At 47.1% G+C, this 18173-nt stretch overlaps 1 protein-coding gene across 1 annotated transcript in view; it reads left to right on the forward strand.

Annotated features, from left to right (window-relative positions):
• The window catches only part of LOC142471754 (trypsin inhibitor ClTI-1-like), a 32607-nt gene extending 15110 nt beyond the window's left edge, over positions 1 to 17497 (forward strand). Inside the window, exons 3-4 of the mRNA XM_075578278.1 lie at positions 6738 to 6874; positions 17299 to 17497. Coding sequence (XP_075434393.1) covers positions 6738 to 6874; positions 17299 to 17344 — 183 coding nt within the window. The 3' untranslated portion in view covers positions 17345 to 17497. The remainder of the gene's footprint in view (positions 1 to 6737; positions 6875 to 17298) is intronic.
• Positions 17498 to 18173: the final 676 nt, after the last annotated feature.

Below are 18173 nucleotides of genomic sequence, written 5' to 3' on the forward strand. Positions count from 1 at the left end.
TCTGTATCTGGTGTCCCCCCAAACTGCCAACGAGCTCCTCAGTGCCGCAAGCGGTACCCCTAAGGATTTTTGTACCCGTTTTGGAAGCAAAATTAAGTCCTGTAACTCTACAGGGGAGCTGCATTCTCTTTCCAGTTCCACCCACCTCCGGAGAACTGGCGGCATGTGCCACTGTACAATTTGAGTCAATTGTGCTGCTCGGAAGTAGGCCATCAAGCAAGGTACCCCAAGTCCTCCTCGTAGTGTTGGGCGAATTAATATACTAGCTTTGATACGTGGCTTTTTATTACCCCAGATGAATTTCACCATAGAGGACTGCAAGCGGAGGATGTCAGCCCTGACCACCTACACCGGGAGGGTCTGAAATAGGTACAGGATTCTGGGGAGGAGGTTCATTTTGAGGCATTGGATCCTGCCGATCCAGGAAATTGCATAGCCTGACCAGAGTCTGAGATCCTCCAGCAGGGTCCTTATTAGCCTGGGGTAATTGGCTTTATATAAGGCGCTATATTCTTTGGTGATATTTATCCCTAGGTATTTAATAGAGGAGGCTTGCCATTTAAAGTTAAAATTTAGTTCTATCAGTTTTGCTGTAGCCTTTGGCAGGTTTAAATTTAGTGCTTCTGACTTAGTTTGGTTAATTTTGAACCCCGAGATCTTATTAAATGTATCTAGCAGGCTGAAGACGTTTGGCAGGGAGGTAAAGGGCTGTGATAACATTAGGATAATGTCGTCTGCATACAGGGCCACTTTGTGTGACTGGTCTTGAATTTGGATACCTGTTATATCTGGGTTATTACGGATATGTGCCGCCAAGGGCTCGATGCATAAAGCGAATAATAGTGGGGACAGGGGACAGCCCTGTGTGGTGCCACTCCGTATCGGGAATTCCTCCGAGGGGAAGCCCTGGTGCCGGATCTTCGCCCTCGGTTCATGATACAGAGCTAGAATGGCGCCCAACATTCTCCCTCCTACTCCGAACTCTCCAAGCGTCTCCGTGAGGTAGGGCCAATCAATTCGATCAAAGGCTTTTTCGGCATCTAAGCTAAGTGCCATAGACGGGCTATTCTGTTTTTGGGCCAAATCAATTAAATCTATGATCCGTCTAGTATTATCTGCCGCTTGCCTCCCGCAGATGAACCCTACTTGATCTGGGTGGACCAGCTTGGGCATCACCGTGTTTAGGCGGTTTGCCAGTAGCTTAGAAAATTTTTTAGTGTCAGAATTGATCAACGAGATCGGACGGTAACTCTTACAATCGGCTGGGTCCTTCCCTGGTTTGGGGATCACTGATATAGACTCTTGGAGCATTTGGCTAGGGATAGGGGCACCGTCTAAGAATGAGTTATATAACCTAGTCAGGTGAGGTACTAACAATTTCCGGAACTTTTTGTAGTATAAGTTAGAGAAACCATCGGGGCCTGGGGCCTTCGATGACTTCAGTGATTTGATTACCTCAGATATTTCCTCACCTGAAAAATCTACCTTTAGCGCGTCCCCTTCCACTCTGCTCAGTTTGGGCAGATTCGCCTCCTTCAAGAACGTCTTCAGCTGCCTATGAGTGGTCTCGCAATGGGAGACCTTTGCCCCATCATATAGGGTCTCATAGTATGTTTTAAACTCTTCTACGATTTGTTTAGGGTCAGAAGTGAGGCCACCTTTACTAGTTCGAATTGACTGTATATGGAAATTACTACTCATGTTACGGAGTTTACGGGCAAGCGGGGTAACTGGCTTGTTGGCGCGTTCATAAAATTTCCGATTGGACCAGGTCAACTCCTTCTCAGCCCGGGAGGCCATCAGCAAATTTAGTTGCGTTTTGGTATCCAGCCATGCCTTAAGGGTCTGTACTTGTTTATTTTGTTTGTGTAGGGCGGAGAGGGTTTTTAGATCTGATTGTAAAGTGTGAATCTTTTTTTCCCTTTCTTTCTTCCGCCTACTTGCGATCCCTATGAGTTCTCCTCGAAGTGTCGCCTTATGGGCCTCCCATAGGGTAGACTGAGATGCCACGCTACCCATGTTCTCGTCAAAATAGGCCCTGATCTTTCCCCCTATTGATTGTGCCACCTCGGGGATTTTAATTAAGAACTCATTGAGTTTCCATGTCGCTCCGGGCCTGTCCAGTACAAAATCAGTGCACCGCAGCTCTACTGGTGCGTGATCTGACCATGAAATATCATGGATTCCCGTGTGGGCGATCTGCGAAACCATTCTGTTGGTCACAAAGAGGTAATCTATCCTGCTGTATCGGTCGTGTGGGTGGGAGTAAAATGTGTATTCTCTTTCCCCTGGGTGTTGCTCGCGCCAGATATCAACCAGGCAATTGGCCCGGAGGCCCCTGATCCAGGCAGCTCTACCCTGTGGATTTTTTTGTCCGCCTAGGGTGCATCTGTCTGTGTGCGGGTCGAGAGTGTGATTAAAGTCCCCTCCTAAAATTATGGCACCCTGTGCAATTTTTTGTAAGGCCGTGAAAAACCGATCAAAGAAAGAGTCTGCACGGTCGCTAGGGGCATAGACGTTTGCTATGGTAAGTGGTTGGCCACGAATGGTCCCAACCACTATTATGAACCGACCGTTAGCATCCTTCTTTGTGATTTTTATATCTATTGATAGACAGTTGTGCAACAGGATTGCAACTCCTCTCTTTTTCTTATTGGCTGAGGCTGCCACCCAGGTCTGATATCTACTGTCTATAAATTTAGGGGAATTGCATCGGGAAAAGTGTGTTTCTTGTAAAAGGATAATGTCCGGGTTCAGTTGTTTGTAGTCAGTCATGGCCATTCGTCTTTTTTGGGGGCTGTTAAACCTCTTTACATTGTGTGATATGACTGTGAGGTCCCTACCCATTGGTGCTTCTTGTGCGAGTCTCTGCGGTGGTGGTCTGGATGCTGATCCCATGTTGTCTAGTTGTCTGAAGACGTCGGGAGCTTAGCGTGTGATCACGTGTGCCTTTGGCCTGGGAGCGGGGGAAACAATAAGGAACAAACACAAGGAGTACACAAGAAACAATGAGACAACAACATAAAAAACATTTGGTGAACTCATGAGATTGAACCTCTCTGGGTACCATGGCTGCCCCTTCTGGGGGTCCGGTCCGGGGCTCTCCGCCTCCTCCGATGGGGGTGGGTTCCTGACCCAAATGTACCGGCCCAGTGGGGTCTTGTGCGGGTCTCCCTGGGGCTGAATCCCAGGATCCCGCTTGGAGTCCCATGTCGACGGTGGGCGTAGCGCTACCCGCCTCCGCCTTATAACAGATAATTTTTAATAGCATAATAAACAACAACAAATACATCCTCTCCCTTAACTTGTGCCATCACCCTGGCTGAGGAAGCATTAGGCTTCTTATCTATTCGCCCCCTACGCTTATAACTACTTCTCCATACTTCTGCTGTTTGTGCCTAGTTTATGTGTATACGAGCCCGGACTTTGCATTGTCTCAATATCTAAGTAGTTAGTGTAACTTATATATATATATATATATTTATTTATTTTAGGGGGGGGGGCCTGATGGGGGGGGGAGTAGAGGGGGGGGATGGGGGGGGAGTGGAGGGGAGGGAGGAATAGGGGGGGAGGGGAGTGGAGGGTGGGGAGATGGGGGGGGTGGGGGGAGAGTGGGGGGGGAGTGGAGGGGGGGGATGTGGAGGGGGGAGGGGGGGAGTGGGGGTGAGTGGAGAATGGGGGGGTGGTGGGGGGGGGGGAGTGGAGGGGGGGACGGGGGGGAATGGGGGGGGGAAATGGAGGGGGAAGGGGGGAATGGGGGGGGAGGTGGTGGGGGGAATGGGGGGGGGAATGGAGGGGGAGGGGGGGGAGAGTGGGGGGGAGAGTGGGGGGGGGAGTGGAGGGGGGGGATGTGGAGGGGGGAGAGGGGGGGAGTGGGGGTGAGTGGAGAATGGGGGGGTGGTGGGGGGGTAGTGGAGGGGGGTGGGGAGGGGGGAGAATGGGGGTGGAAATGGAGGGGGAGGGGGGAATGAGGGGGAGGTGGGGGGGGGAATGGGGGGGGAAATGGAGGGGGATGGGGGGGGTGAGGGGGGATGGGGGGGTGTGGGGGTGGAGGGGGGAATGATGAGGGGGGGTAGTGAGAGGGGGGTAAGTGGGGGGGGAATGGGGGGGATGAGGGGGGGGAGGGGGGGAATGGGGGGGGGAATGGGGGGGATGAGGGGGGTGAGGGGGGGGGATGAGGGGAGGGGGGGGAAAGGGGGGGTAGTGAGGAAGTGGTAGGGGAGGTGTGGGAAAGCTACTGATAATCTTGCATGCAGGACCTGGTCCTGAAAGTACCCCCTGGGGGGTGTCGGGCAGGGGTGTCCCCTCCACTGCCTCTATTTGTGAACTCCTCGTCTCACCCGCGCCCTGCAGGCCTGACCCACCTGCCCAGGTACAGCAGAGGGCTGGGTACTCATACCCCCTACATTAACCTAAATCTCTTAGGTGGATGCGCGCGTGTCTTGAAGACTTATGGGATAGGGGGAAGGCCAAAAAGAAAAAAAAGAGGGGGGGTGGGGGGGGAGATGTAGGGGGGGTGGGAAGTTGGTGGGGGGGGAATAGCTGCGAGAAGTGAGTTGTAATTGTATAGGGGGGGGGATGGATGAGGTGATGCCATATCTTGTGGGAAGGGTGGTATGAGGGTAGCGAAACTATGAAGTGGTGTGGGGGGGGGGGTCGGGGGGGTCGGGGGAATAAAGGTGCTTTTATTGTTTGTGGAGATAGGGTATGGGGGGGGGAGGATCGGTACGGTGCTGAGGTATGGGGGGGGGGATGGGAGCTGGGGGGGGGGGGGAGATCCATCCATTGTAGATGATGTCTTAATTGCCTCCTCCCGTCCATAACCCCCACTGTTGGGGTAAGGAACAGCCGGTCCGGCTACGGTGAAGGCAGGCCTCCTGTAGCTGTATCTGTGTTTGGCACTTCCGGTGCCGGGTATGGTGTGCCCCATCCAAGATGGCCACCCCTCTACTTCCGGTGACATCCTTCCGGTCGCCGCCATTTAGTCGCCGGACATCGGAACAAGCGGATGTCTTCCTGCTCTCTCTTCCCGCCTAAACGGCTTCTGCATCCGGTAGGTGTTGGGGATCTTCTGGGTCCTGCGTTTCACAATGATTTCCGGGTATCTTTTTTTCCGTGGCCACTGGAACAACAGGTGAGTTTAGGCCGCTTCGGTGCCTCTTATGTTGTTATTTTTGGTGCGGTCTTTCAGGAGCCTCTGGTCTTTGTTGGGAAGCCTGCTGCACATTGTATATCAGCTTTAGGGTAATTCTGGCGCCATATTGGGAGAAAACTGAGGCTCAACTGTGGCCAACTAAACTGAGTAAACTGTCACTGTTAAGGTGCTTTTTTACTCTTTTTCTTCCATCGCCCGATCCTTATGTTTTTTAGGGCTGGGGAATTTTTGCCACTCTGCTGGTGGGCTCTGGTCTCTCCGGTTGGTTGGTGCTGGACCGTCCTCCACTCTGAGCATACGGAGGAATTCTGAGGCTTCCTCTGACTCTCTCATAGAGATGGCCTTCCCATTTCGCAGGACCAGCAGTCCAAATGGGAAGGTCCATCTGTATCTTATTGCCCTGTCCCGCAGTAGTTTTGTGACTGGTTGGAGTTTCTTTCGGCGGGCCAGGGTAATGGGAGATAGGTCTTGGAACAGCTGGTGGGAGGCTCCCTCGAAGCTGCATGTCCCAGGGCCCCGGGCTGATTGGAGTGCTGCTTCCCGGGTGCTGTAGAAGTGCATCCGCGCTATTACATCTCGCGGTTGGTTGGAGGCCGCCGGCCGGCTCCGGAGGGCCCGATGACAGCGGTCCATTGCCATCTCCGCCGCGGGCACCGCCGGCAGTAGAACAGACAACCAGCGGGTGATATATTCTTTAATGTCCGTAATGTCCTCAGAGATGCCTCTGATGCGGAGATTACTTCTGCGATCTCTGTTTTCAGAGTCTTCTTGCCTCTCTGCCAGCTCTGCTATCTGGGCCTGCAGGTGATTTGCCCACTTCTCCGCCTTCCTCGCAGCGGTGTTGGAGGCCGCCATATTGTCCTCCAGTACTCCTGTGCGTTCTCCCAGGCCCTGAACTTCTTTTTTAAGCTCCTGAATTTCGGCGCGGAAGAGCGACTTTATGCTGTTGTAGAGCCGGTCGAAGTCGCATCTTCGCACCATGAGTTGGCCCGCCGTGTCCTCTATCTCCTCTTCGCGTTCGGATTCAGATCCCGCGGCAGAGCCCGGCGCCATGTCTGCCTCGGCCCCCCGCGTTGCGGCCCGGCTCACATATTTTCGCATATCGCCGGTTGGTTTCTTCTTCGTGGATTGCGGGGCCATCCTGGGTTATTCCCCGATTATTGGGTGGGGTTTTCACGGGCAAAAGTTTATTTTAAAAGCGTTATCTTTGTTGTTTCGTGCGGCGGGGGCGGGAGCTCTTAACTTAAGCTGCTACCCACCTCACCATCGCGCATGCGCCCGACATCTTAGATGTTTAATATGAGTAAAGGCTAAATTTTACGTATGGATTATTGACTTTTGTTACGGGAGACCAGACTGTTTACATCGGAATTGCAATCTCTACACAGAACAAGAGGGTTAAATAAACAAGGTTTAATTCAGTAGAAGCCATCAGGGAGCAACACAGATGCTAGACATGGTTACAATTAACCTATAAATAGTAAAGTTAATTTATGTACTGTAAGAGAGAAATGTGTATTATTACTGTATTTTTCATTTTTTATGAATGTCTGAATTTTGTACAATCTTTCAATAATTTCAGAATTTTACATCTGATGTACCCCAGCCAGACTGCGATTCGTATAATAAAAGGCCAGGATGTCCAAAACATTATAGGCCTGTTTGTGGCACAGATGGAAAAACATACTCAAATGAATGCGTGCTCTGTTATTTAAACAGGTACAGCTAAGCTTTTTTTATTCCTGAAATCTACCCTTCTTCAGCCATATATTAGGTTGTATCATTTTCAGTGCCATGAATCCAATTTTAAATACAGTGAGCCTTTCTAAAAGTACTCTTCAGAGTCATGAGATTCAACATCCTTAATGATTTAGTATACAATTGCTAGGATACACTTGAACTAAAATATTCAGCTACTGTAAGTGTTTCACTTATGATTTTAATGCACATTTTCAGGTGGTATTTTAGGAGGAGTGTATTGTAAAAACAGTAGTTTAGGTAACATTACATGCCATTCTCATGCACTTTATAAAAAACAAACAATAGTAATATTTTATATTAAATTACACTAAACTGTACCTTCTTGCAGTTGAATGACTTAACACTAAGCAAGTATCAACATTTAGAAAATGAAAGGAGAATACTATACTGTATGCTAACATGCTTTAACATTAGTGCTTCCAATATAAAACAGGCAAACACTTACGGGTTAGGGTCATATTCTATATTATCCAAAAAGGCACCTTTGGCAGCTTGTTTAAAGAAAATCCAAGAGTAACAAAACACAAAGTCCCGAGCTAGAAGCATATTCTTATTGCAATCACAAATAATACATGTCCGTGTTTTCAGTATTGTGGAGTAATAAGGTTGCAGTCCAGGTGCAGAGTGAGAAGAGGTAATTGTTTTGTCTGGTGACAGTGTGCCCTCTAACGTATAATTTATGAAACTAGTAATTCAATAATATATCCAAAGTCAATGAGGTTTAATCAAACACTGTGCCTAGGAGAAGGAGATGTACTTTTGAGAAGTTGGGACACAGTACAAGTTGGATACAGGACAGCTCAAACAACTCTCTCCACTATAGCTGATATCCCCCTCTGAACCAGACTTACTGCTATGTAAAACAGTTAATGAAAAAAATAAGACTAAGCAGTCAGCTTATATCACTTTGTGAAATTATTACTCACTGCACCGATGAAGGGACAAGCTCCATGGGCGTGTGTGTGTCTTCAGAAAAGCAGCATGGATGGTAGGAACAAGGAGAGCACCGCTCTGAGAGAAAAAACAACGACCAGCAATGGAAAAAACAACATTGCTGTCGCACAAAGAAAGTCCTCTAGTGCATTTCACGTTAAAGCATGCAACAGCAATGTTGCGAGTGATTCCTTTTTTTAGCAATCTTTTTCCTTCATTGGAAGCGTGCAGAGGAAATACAGAGAGTAACAACAGTAAAAGCAATACAAAAAAGTCATAGGCACATGACTGCGATAGGTATAAGATAATCCAATAAACCATTTTCCATTTTAATAGTAAGGAGAGGGGGGGACGAGGGATGGGGGGATAGATTGGAACGACAAGGAGAGAGAGAGGGGAAGAGGGGGGAGTTGGGAGGAGGGAGGGGGGGGACTTACCGGAGGTAGATCTGGGGTGTCTCCGATCCCTCCTGCTCCGAGGGGGTCAGTTTTGGACCAGTACCTGCAGGAGAGACGGGGCTCCCGAGCCAGGCCATGGTTCCCAGGTTTTATAGAATTGGGGCATTTTCTGTTTCAACATGGCCGTGAGCCTTTCCATACTCATAACTGTGTCTATTTTGTTCACTTTGTTCTCCTGGAGGGTGCTTTTATTTGTTTCCAGGCCTTCGCAACTGAGCACCTAGCAACCGTTAGGCTAGCGGAGATCAGCCTGGATAGTGGGGCGGGAAGGTCTTCTAGCTGTTTTCCCAGCACGTATGTCAGAGGGTCCAAGGGAATTTCCAGTCCTAGGGTTTCATACAGAAGTCTTTGGACTCTGGTCCAGAAATTTTGGATCTCTGAGCATGACCACCAAATATGGGCCATGTCACCCCTTTGACCACATCCTTTCCTGCACAAGTCTGTCATGCCGGGGAAGATCTGGCTCAGTCTGCTCGGGTCAGGTACCACTGAAATAGGATTTTATAGATATTTTCTTTTGTGATGGAGCAAATCGACGTTTTGTGAAGCTGCTTCCCAGACATCCTCCCAGTCCTCAAGGTCCATTTCTAGGTTTAGGTCAGCGTTCCATTTTTGCATATAGGTATGGGAGGGTGGGAGGTGGGAAGTCTCAATCGCTCTGTAAATCTTGGAAATTAATCCTCTCTGATACTCGCCTTTTAGGCAGAGAGATTCGAATTTGGTCCGTGGGGGGAATTTGGAGTTTTGGGATAGAGCTTGAAGGAAATGCCTTATTTGTAGAAATTTGAAAATGTGAAGGTCGGGGGAGGAGTATTTAGTTTTGAGCTCTTGGAAGGACAGAGCTCGTCATTCTTCAGCAGGTCTTCAACCATTCTAATATTTAGGTCCTGAAATTGACCAAATTGGTTACGGGAGCACTCGGCGGGAATTCTGGGTTTCCGAAAATGGGGATGAGTTGGGAGGGGGATGAAGATAGGCCATATTTCCCTTTGTTTTTAATCCAGGTGGACCATGTGCATCTCATTGCCCCAAGCTCTGGGGTCTCTTCTCTTTGTATGTCTGGGACCATAGAATTACAGGGAGGGGGGTATGCGTGGTGAGACTCTATCGCTAGCCAACAGTTGGAAGTCGGGGGGTTATTCCAAACAACCGCCTGTCTCAGCTGAGCTGCCTGGTAGTATCTGACCACGTCTGGGGCCCCCAGACCCCCTCTTGTCTTTGAGGACAGCAAGACTGACCTCGGGACCCCTAGGTTTGCGTTGTTTCCATATGAAGTAAAGAATATGAGACTGTATGTTTCTTAGTTATGATAGCGGGACTGGGACTGGAAGAGTTTGGAAATAATAGAGTAAACGGGGGAGAATATTCATTTTAAAGGAAACAATTCTACCAAACAAGGAGATTTGGTGGGTGTTCCATGCGTCTAGGTCTCTTTTGATTTGGTTGAATAGGGGCGGGTAGTTAGTTTGATACAGAGATTTATAAGAGTTAGTTATTTTTATTCCTAGATATTTTATGTGGGAGGTGTTCCATTTATATTTGTAGTTTGACTGTAGCAGTTTCCATATGGGATCTGGGAGGGAGAGGTTAAGCACTTCAAATTTATCCATATTTATCTTGTAGTCAGAGACCTGACTAAATTGATCTAATAGTTTCTGTAAATTGGAGAGGGATATATGTGGATCGGCGAGAGTCAATATAATGTCATCTGTGAAGAGGGAGATTTAATATTCTATGTCTGCGATTGGGATGCCTTTCATGCTTGGTTCGGCTCTGATTTGGGCCGCTAGTGGTTCAATTGAGATAGCAAATAGTAGTGGAGATAGGGGGCAACCCTGTCTGGTACCATTTTTTATTGGGATGGGGTTTGACTGTCTACCTGGGAGATTCAGATATGCGGTGGGATTCTGGTAAAGGGCGCGGACTCCCTCAAGGAAAGAGCCTGTAAAGCCAAATTTAAGCATACATTAGTTTGGTCAAGAAAAGACCATTTGATCCGATCAAATGCCTTCTCAGCATCAAGGCTTAGTATCATAGCTTGGAGCTTATTGAGATGCACATGGTCAATAATGTCAATAATTTTGCGGGTGTTGTCAGAGGCCTGTCTTCCTGACACAAAGCCCACTTGGTCTATTTGAATAAATCTGGGGAGAATCGGGTTTAGACTGTTTGCTAGGATCTTGCTGAAGAGTTTGAGGTCTGTATAAAGTAGGGAGATCAGTCTGTAGCTACCGCATTGTAGCGGGTCCCTTCCTTCCTTGTGGATGATAGCTAGGTTGGCGGCCGAGATTGTGCCTTGGATCGGTTCACCTTCCAGAAAGGAGTTGAACATGTCTAGTAGGTAGGGGGAAAGAGTGGCTGTGAACGTTTTGTAATAGGTATTGGAAAAGCCATCTGGGCCTGGTGTCTTAGCTATTTTGAGGGAGCTTATGGCTTGGGTCAATTCCTCTTGTGAGATTTTTTGGTTCAGAGCCTCGAGCTCCTCAGTAGATAGGGAGGGTAAGTTGTACTGGGCCAGGTATTGCGAGGCTATTTTGGCACTATCCTGCTCTTGGCCAGGTGGGTGGAGGTTGTAAAGATCATTCGCGAACTCCTGTGCGATCTCTTTTTCAATATAGGATATCTGGCCGCTTTTTGTGCGGAGCTTCGTAATTTGGGATTTTGCTTTTATGCCTCTAAGTTTTGAGGCCAGGAGCTTGTCTGCCTTGTTACCCCTGTCATAGAACCTTTGGTTGGTCCATTTTAACACTCTCTCTACCTCTTCGAGCTGAGATAGTTTTAACTCCGCTCTTGTTTTGTCAAGTGTTTTGAACAATTTTTTAGAGGGGGCATTTTTATGTTGTTGCTCAAGGGCCAGGATCTTGTCCGTTAGCTCTTTTTGCATTTTGAGTTTCATTTTTTTTCTTGTTGGAGGCTAGTGAGATAAGATCCCCTCTAATTGTGGCTTTGTGTGCCTCCCAGAGCATTGCTGATGCTGAGACGGATCCTCTGTTTGTCTCAAAGAATGAGGCTAGTTTTTGTATGATTGACTTAACTATCTGCGGGATGTTGAGGAAAGTGTCGTTTAGTTTCCATTTATATGCGGAGCTTTTGTCGAAGGGCACAGAGAGGGTTAGTTCGACAGGGGCATGATCTGACCATGCGATTGGGCCTATGTTGGAATGGGAGGATGCCTGGAGAACATTATTGGTACCTAGAAAGTAGTCAATCCACGAGTAAGACTGATGCGGAGCTGAAAAGAATGTGCAGACCCTCTGACCTACGTGCTGGGTCCTCCAAATATCCACGAGGGAGAAATTTTGTAAGATTTCTCTGAATTTTTTGGCCTTATTCTTGGTTTGGGCGGTATGAGGGGTTGTGGGTAGTATGGATTTGTCGTGGTCTGGGGAGAGGACCATGTTAAAATCTCCTACCACTAGCAATGAAGAGAGAGAGGTTTGGTCCAGAGAGTCGAGTAGGTTCTGGAGAAATTGGACTTGATTTTCGTTGGGGCGTATACATTAATGATAGAGATGGGAGATCCCGACAGGGAGCCCTGTAGGAACAGGTATCTCCCCTCCGGGTCTCGTGTTATCTTTGTAGGGGCGAAAGGGACATTGTTTTTGATCAAAACGGCAACTCCCCTTTTCTTGTTGTGGGAGGATGCGAAAAAAGCTTGGAGGAAAGCGTGCTTGAATGTATTAGGGGGCTCAGACGAGCTAAAGTGGTTTTTTTGGATGCAGATAATGTCACATTTGTTTTTTTTAAGTTCTTGAAGTGCTAGTTTACATTTTCTGACTGAGTGAGGCCCTTAACATTAAGGGAGATAATTTTAATTGGCAACATTAGGTGAACATTCTGCTCCCAGAGTTAAAAACTCTGGACCCCATGTGGCTCCCATGTCGGGGGTAGGTGGGCCCTCTAAGAGGGGGATCAAGGGGGACTCGTGTAGTCCCTGCTTGGACCCTTGTGGGTGGGAGAGACCGGAGAGTGGGGATGTGGGTGGGGGGGTGGATGGGGGGGAGGACACATAAGGGGGAGAAAGAATGCGGGCTTTCCGGGAGCCCAATAGAAATTTCCTTTGGCACCGTGGTGGCCAGGGGGTTCAGGGTTCAGGACCCCTGGAGAACTTTCCGGGGAGGAAGGGGGCACAGGGAGGGTGGCCCAAAACAGTTAAAAGCCTAAACATTGTGAGAGAGATATGTCTTTACATGATTGAAGTGTGCCAGTGGTCATGAGGGCCTCAAAACCTGGACTCTTTTTAAACCATACAGATAAGACATTGTCAAATATATCGCAGATCGGGTATGACATCCTCCGCTTTAGTGGGGCGGTTCTGGGGGGCATAGGGGGGTCCCAGTGTGTGGGTGGGAGAGGGGGGTAGGGGGAAAGTGGGGGAGGGGGAAGGGGGAATGGGGGAGGGCGCGGGGGGGGAAATGGGGGTGTGTGTGGAGGGGAAGGGGGGGAGATGGCATATGAAACCTGGCGCGGGAGGATGATATTGAGGTAGTCCAAGACATATATATACAACCTGGCCTATGTAGTTCGTTATAGCGGGGGCACGGCTTAACAAGGGTGAAGAAGCGCTTCTGGCCAGAGCGGGTCTCTGGGGATGCTCCGAGACAGCGGTTGAGGGCCCCGCCATGAATTCTTTCATTATGCGGCGCATCTGGAACCTGGGTCAAAGACCCTCAGCTGGGAGGGGATAGGTGCGGTCCGACGGGGATCAGTTGCAGAGCTGGCTCCGGTCGAGGCGAGGGCCCTCTCCTGAGAGCTGGATCTGGCAGGTGAGTAGCGAGATTTCATAGGAAGGGGGGCGGGTTAGGGCATGAGAGGAAAGGAGAATTGTGGGGAGGGCCCCCGGCGTGGGAGGCTGGGAGGGAGAGAGGCCAGGGCTTAGGTTTGGTGTATGGGGGAAGGAGGGTCAGGGGGACCCGCAAGGTGGGACAGGGAGAGTATAGATCACCTACAGCAGAACTTCTCTCCTCCTAGGGACAGCTGAGGCAGGTCGGGTGTTGTAGAGGCCCAATGGCAGCCATCTTGGGAGTGCCCGGGGGCTAAGTGAAAGCTCCTCCGGGGGGAGTTGGTTCCAGGTGGGGGTGAAGAGAGGGCCCCGCAGGGGGAAGAGGTTAGTTGGAGACAGGGATGGGGAGGGGAGGGACAGAGGTAGGGTACTGGGAGGGGGGGCAGGAGGGGGAACAGGGCTTTGCTCCCGTGCTTGGTTCTTTGCATGCGGCCTGGGGGACCGACATCACAAGAGAATCTGTGGGGTTAGCATGCGTCTTGGGTGGCTGGACAGCAGAGGGAGAGACAGTAGTTCGTCAGCCGCACGGGAGATCAGGAGCCCGTCATGACTTCTGAGGAGGTACTGGGGATGTTCAGAATTGTCTCTGGCTGGCTAGGCGTTCTGATGCTTGGGGTGTATCTGAGGGATCCGATCCTGCAGCGGCGCAGGTAGGACGGTTTTCATTCTGCGGGGGGGAATCCCGAGGGCTTTTAGGAAATCCCTAGAGTCCTCAGAGGCTGAGATTGTAAAATGGTGCCCGTTGCGGAGCATGACTAATTTGAAAGGAAAGCCCCACCGATACTTGACCCCCGGTCACGGAGATAGCTTGTAAGTGGTTTCATTTCCCGCCTTTAAATTACAGTGGTCCTGGAGAGGTCACGGAAGATTTGTATGTCTGCGTCTTCTGTTTGGATGCTGCGCAGACCTTTGGTGGCCTCCATGATCCGCTCCTTTGTAGTGTACGCATGGACTCACCACAACGTCTCTGTGGCGGTTGGGGTCTGATGGCTTTGGGCCCAGGGCACGGTGTGCCCGGTCCATTAGGAGCTCGTGCCCGGTCAGGTCTGGAATCAGCTGCAGGAATATCTTGCACAGGTAGGTTTGGAGATCCTCGTGGAAGACAGCCTCAGGGATGCTTCTGAGGTGGATGTTCTGTCTTCTCTCTCTATTTTTGTGGTCTTCCAGCGCGTTTTGCAGGTCCTGTATTGCTTCCCCACATCTGGCCACCTCATCTTGGGTCGCTGTCTGGGTATTGAGGGCTCCATCGATTTTGGCCTCTAATTCGTCTGTTCTATTGGAGAGGGATCCTAGGTCTGATCGTATGCCCTCCAGAGCCGACTCAATATCTTTTTGTACCCCTCTCCTCATCTTTAGGAATAGGGATTCAAAGAATTCTTTATTTACTGTAGTCCTTGCTGATCAGGGTCAAATTGCTCCTGGATCGCGTAGCTCTGCTTGGCGCGGTGCGGGGTTAATGAACTTCGTGACCGGGGACCGGGTTCTGAGCATTTTTTGTCGTCCCCGCCATGTCCTCAGCCTTGGGTGCAGTGTTAGAAGCCGAATTTGAGCAGTTTTTAGTGGGGGGAAAGGCTTCTTCTGATTGATTTCTTCGGAGGGTGTCGGGAGCTCTTCTCCTAGTCAGCCATCCGCGGTGACATCACCGGAAGTCTCCCGCGAGTGATTCCTTTTTGAGAATAAAAATACCTTTTTATCAGCAATTCCTGTCTGGTTCCACGTTGTTTTTTCTTTCAGAGCAGTGCTCTCCTTGTTCCTGCCATCCAGGTCATCAATCTTTGTTTAAAGAAAAAACTGAAAAACTACTGAAGCCCTCTCAATTTTATATTAATTAAAGAAATAACTGACGCAGCCCAGAAACCAAAAATGTAAATGTATTTGTGCACGGTTTTGCTAAACTCTCTCTTCACCCTGTATTCTATTTACTCTGATAACAGTTTACCGGGTAAAATACCGTCAAAATGATCAGATTTCTTTTTAGTTGGTGAAATAAGCACAAATGTAGTTACAAAATGTGATACAAGAGGCAAAATTAACTGAGATTGTGGTCTGGAAACCTAACCAATTATAAAGCGTGTTGACTCCTAGTTAACCAAAATATATTACTCATCTTGACCTTGGTTTTACCAGTTTCCCAGCTCTGTCCTATCCGTATCACCTTAGTTTTACATTCCAATCGTCCTACTGAAATATATTGCAGATGTGAGGGGCCCGATAAAAATGTTAGATTACTAAAGTGTAAGCTCTCCTGCAACTTTCTAATACTGAGCCAAAGCATTCACTGCAATAATAAAGAATAGCACCATAGATATAAGTAAGATATTCATAATTCGTTCAGTCAGTTATCACTCCTATATACAAAGAGTACTTACAATGTTTCATCATTTAATGCAACAATAGCTTCCAGACGCAAATATGAGTTGATCCAAGCAAAAAAGGAACATAAGCCCACTGATTGTATTTAAACATTTATTATAAAACATAGGATATATTTTTTGAAAAATCACAATATCACACATTTAGTTGTTCATTTTACAACTTGCAGAGAATTACCAAAATTGCAAGAACAAGCATTCCAGATATATTGAATGCTTTTTAAGACACAAATGAACACCATTTACATATGTAAGGGGGCAACGGGGGGCATGTCGTAATATGGATCTGATCAGGTGGCTGGTTCTGTACCCACATTACATATATTTCATTTTTACTTTTTAAAGAAAGTTTCATTTTAAATATTAACAAAACAAATCTATTAATTTTATTTTAATAAGTACATTTCTATTAAATTCAGTACAACTTAAACATATAACTTAACCCTATCAACTTATTACTCCCATCTTAATACATTCTCTCAGTGTCTTTTATCAATACTGTGCGTTGTTGACTGCTGTTTCTATCCTCTGCCTCGGTCATATACTGTCATTCTGCCTCTGTGCACAGGGCTCTTTGTCTCTCTTTATTGTTCATCCTTGATAGTTTTAGTTGTTAAGCCTTTTTAATTTTCATCATCCAACTTTTATATGTATACTGTTATTATTCTCCTCTCTGCTGCTGCTCTCTAGCTCTGTCTGACCTTTCCCATCAACTGACAATCTCCACATTCAAATTCCAACAATCACTTTTCTGCTGCCAACTGCCATAGAACCCCGCACTGGCGGTACCTCTGCAGATTCCATGTGCAGCAGCTCAGTGCTTGCAAAGTCTATTACCTTTCAATCCTTGCATATTTGAAGGGTGTCAGTTTTACCCTCCTAAGGCTGTGCTTATAGTGCCAGCGACGGTGCCAGCGATGGCGACAGCGACAGCGACGCTGTGTCATAACAAATGTATTGATACCGTCACGTGCGCTTATAGTAGGCACGACGCGACGGCTTGGTCGCGATCGCTGGAAGTCACTTCAATTTGATTTTTCCAGAGACCGCAGCGTTACATCAGTGTCGCCGTTGAGTCGTTGTTGCCGTCGCGTCGCTGTCACCAGCACTATAAGTACAGCCTTACACAAGCTGTTTGCTTAGTGACCATGTACATTTTTATACTATGACTTCTTTGTAGTACTTATTGAACATACAGGACCCCTATAAGCTCATATTGAACAATATGAGCTTATAGGGGTCCTGTATATTTTTAAATTCTTGTTCAGCTGGTCCTAGCTTATTTGGAGGGTGGCTCCTCCTTCCCTATTTTGAAGCTCACCCCATCCCACTTTTAAATGGTTGAAGCTTACTCCAATCCACCTTCCACACTCATGGGAACTTGCGTGCACTTTGATTGAGACACATCTAATACAGAGTGTTTTTACTGGTATTATACAGGTTAATAAGAGCTTCAATCAGACAGAACTATGCAACACATTTTGACAGATTTATTATAAATCATTCTTCCTGGTAATGTACAGGTTATTAAGAATTTATATTAGTGTTAGGACCCTTGAGACGTGGTCTGCCTTGGAGGGGCTCAAGGGCTTACAACACTTTGGCCAAAGAGTTAAACTAAAAGACAATTTTATTCAAAAGATATCTATATATATATATATATATATATATTTAGACACTGTAGTGTGTATTTGTGTCATAGATGTAGCACTGGGCTCTGTCTGTGGTTCATGTCCTGTCTCTGGTTTTAAGTAGTACTTATTGAAGTAGGTGTGTTTTAAAAGGATGCAGGCACAAAATGGCAAACATTCTAACACCTTTTTTTATTATTTACAGAAAAAGAGGGCAGGATATTCAGATTCAATCACGGGACAAATGCTAATGCAGTGGATTCAATCTGTGAAGAAATCAAGATGTTGCTCCTTTTCAGATAATGCTCATCTCAGATAACTGCTTAGATATTAGCTAAAAAATAATTTCTTGTTGGCATTTCGATTGACAAACATAATAAAATATGCAGATATAAAACTAACATCCATGTTGTTTGTTGATATAATTATGATATTCTGGCAATAGTATCAACGGTATGCAATTGTTGTAATAAATGTATGGCTACAATTTTGAAAAATATTATCATAATTAAAATAAGAAGCATACTTTGCTATGGAAGAGATAACAGTCTTAAATATTGCAAAAGCTAATAGACTTTAAGCACCTTTGATATATGAATGTTCAAAGGCAAATAACCAAAGTTTTCTTTGCATGCAGCATTTTTTAGGGTGCTTTGAAAGTCAAAAGCTAACTTCAGAACCTGAGAAATGCAAGTTTTTTATGATTTTAATCTGTTACTGTAGCTGTATAGTTTATGCTGCAACTCACAGTACACCTTCTGAATAAAACAAAAAAAATGCACTGATGTTGAACAAAACCAGGTGAAATATTACACTGATGCTAAAAGATGTGCAAATATCCTCTATCATCAATTAAATAGTAAAACACTCTTAAAAAAAAAAAGAACCTTGTATTTTATTGATTTTAAAAATTATAGGGGAGGGAGGGGGCAGGGGGTACAGAAAACAAAAAAATGGGAGGGGGGAATGGACGTGGGTTAAATCCATATAGCCTCCACACAGGGAGAATACAAAATTACATAAATAGTTACAACTGAATTCACAGCATTACAGACCGTGCGTCAATCAATAGAGGCTAGT

Source organism: Ascaphus truei, chromosome 1, assembly GCF_040206685.1.
Source record: "Ascaphus truei isolate aAscTru1 chromosome 1, aAscTru1.hap1, whole genome shotgun sequence".
NCBI classification, from domain to species: Eukaryota; Metazoa; Chordata; class Amphibia; order Anura; family Ascaphidae; genus Ascaphus; species Ascaphus truei.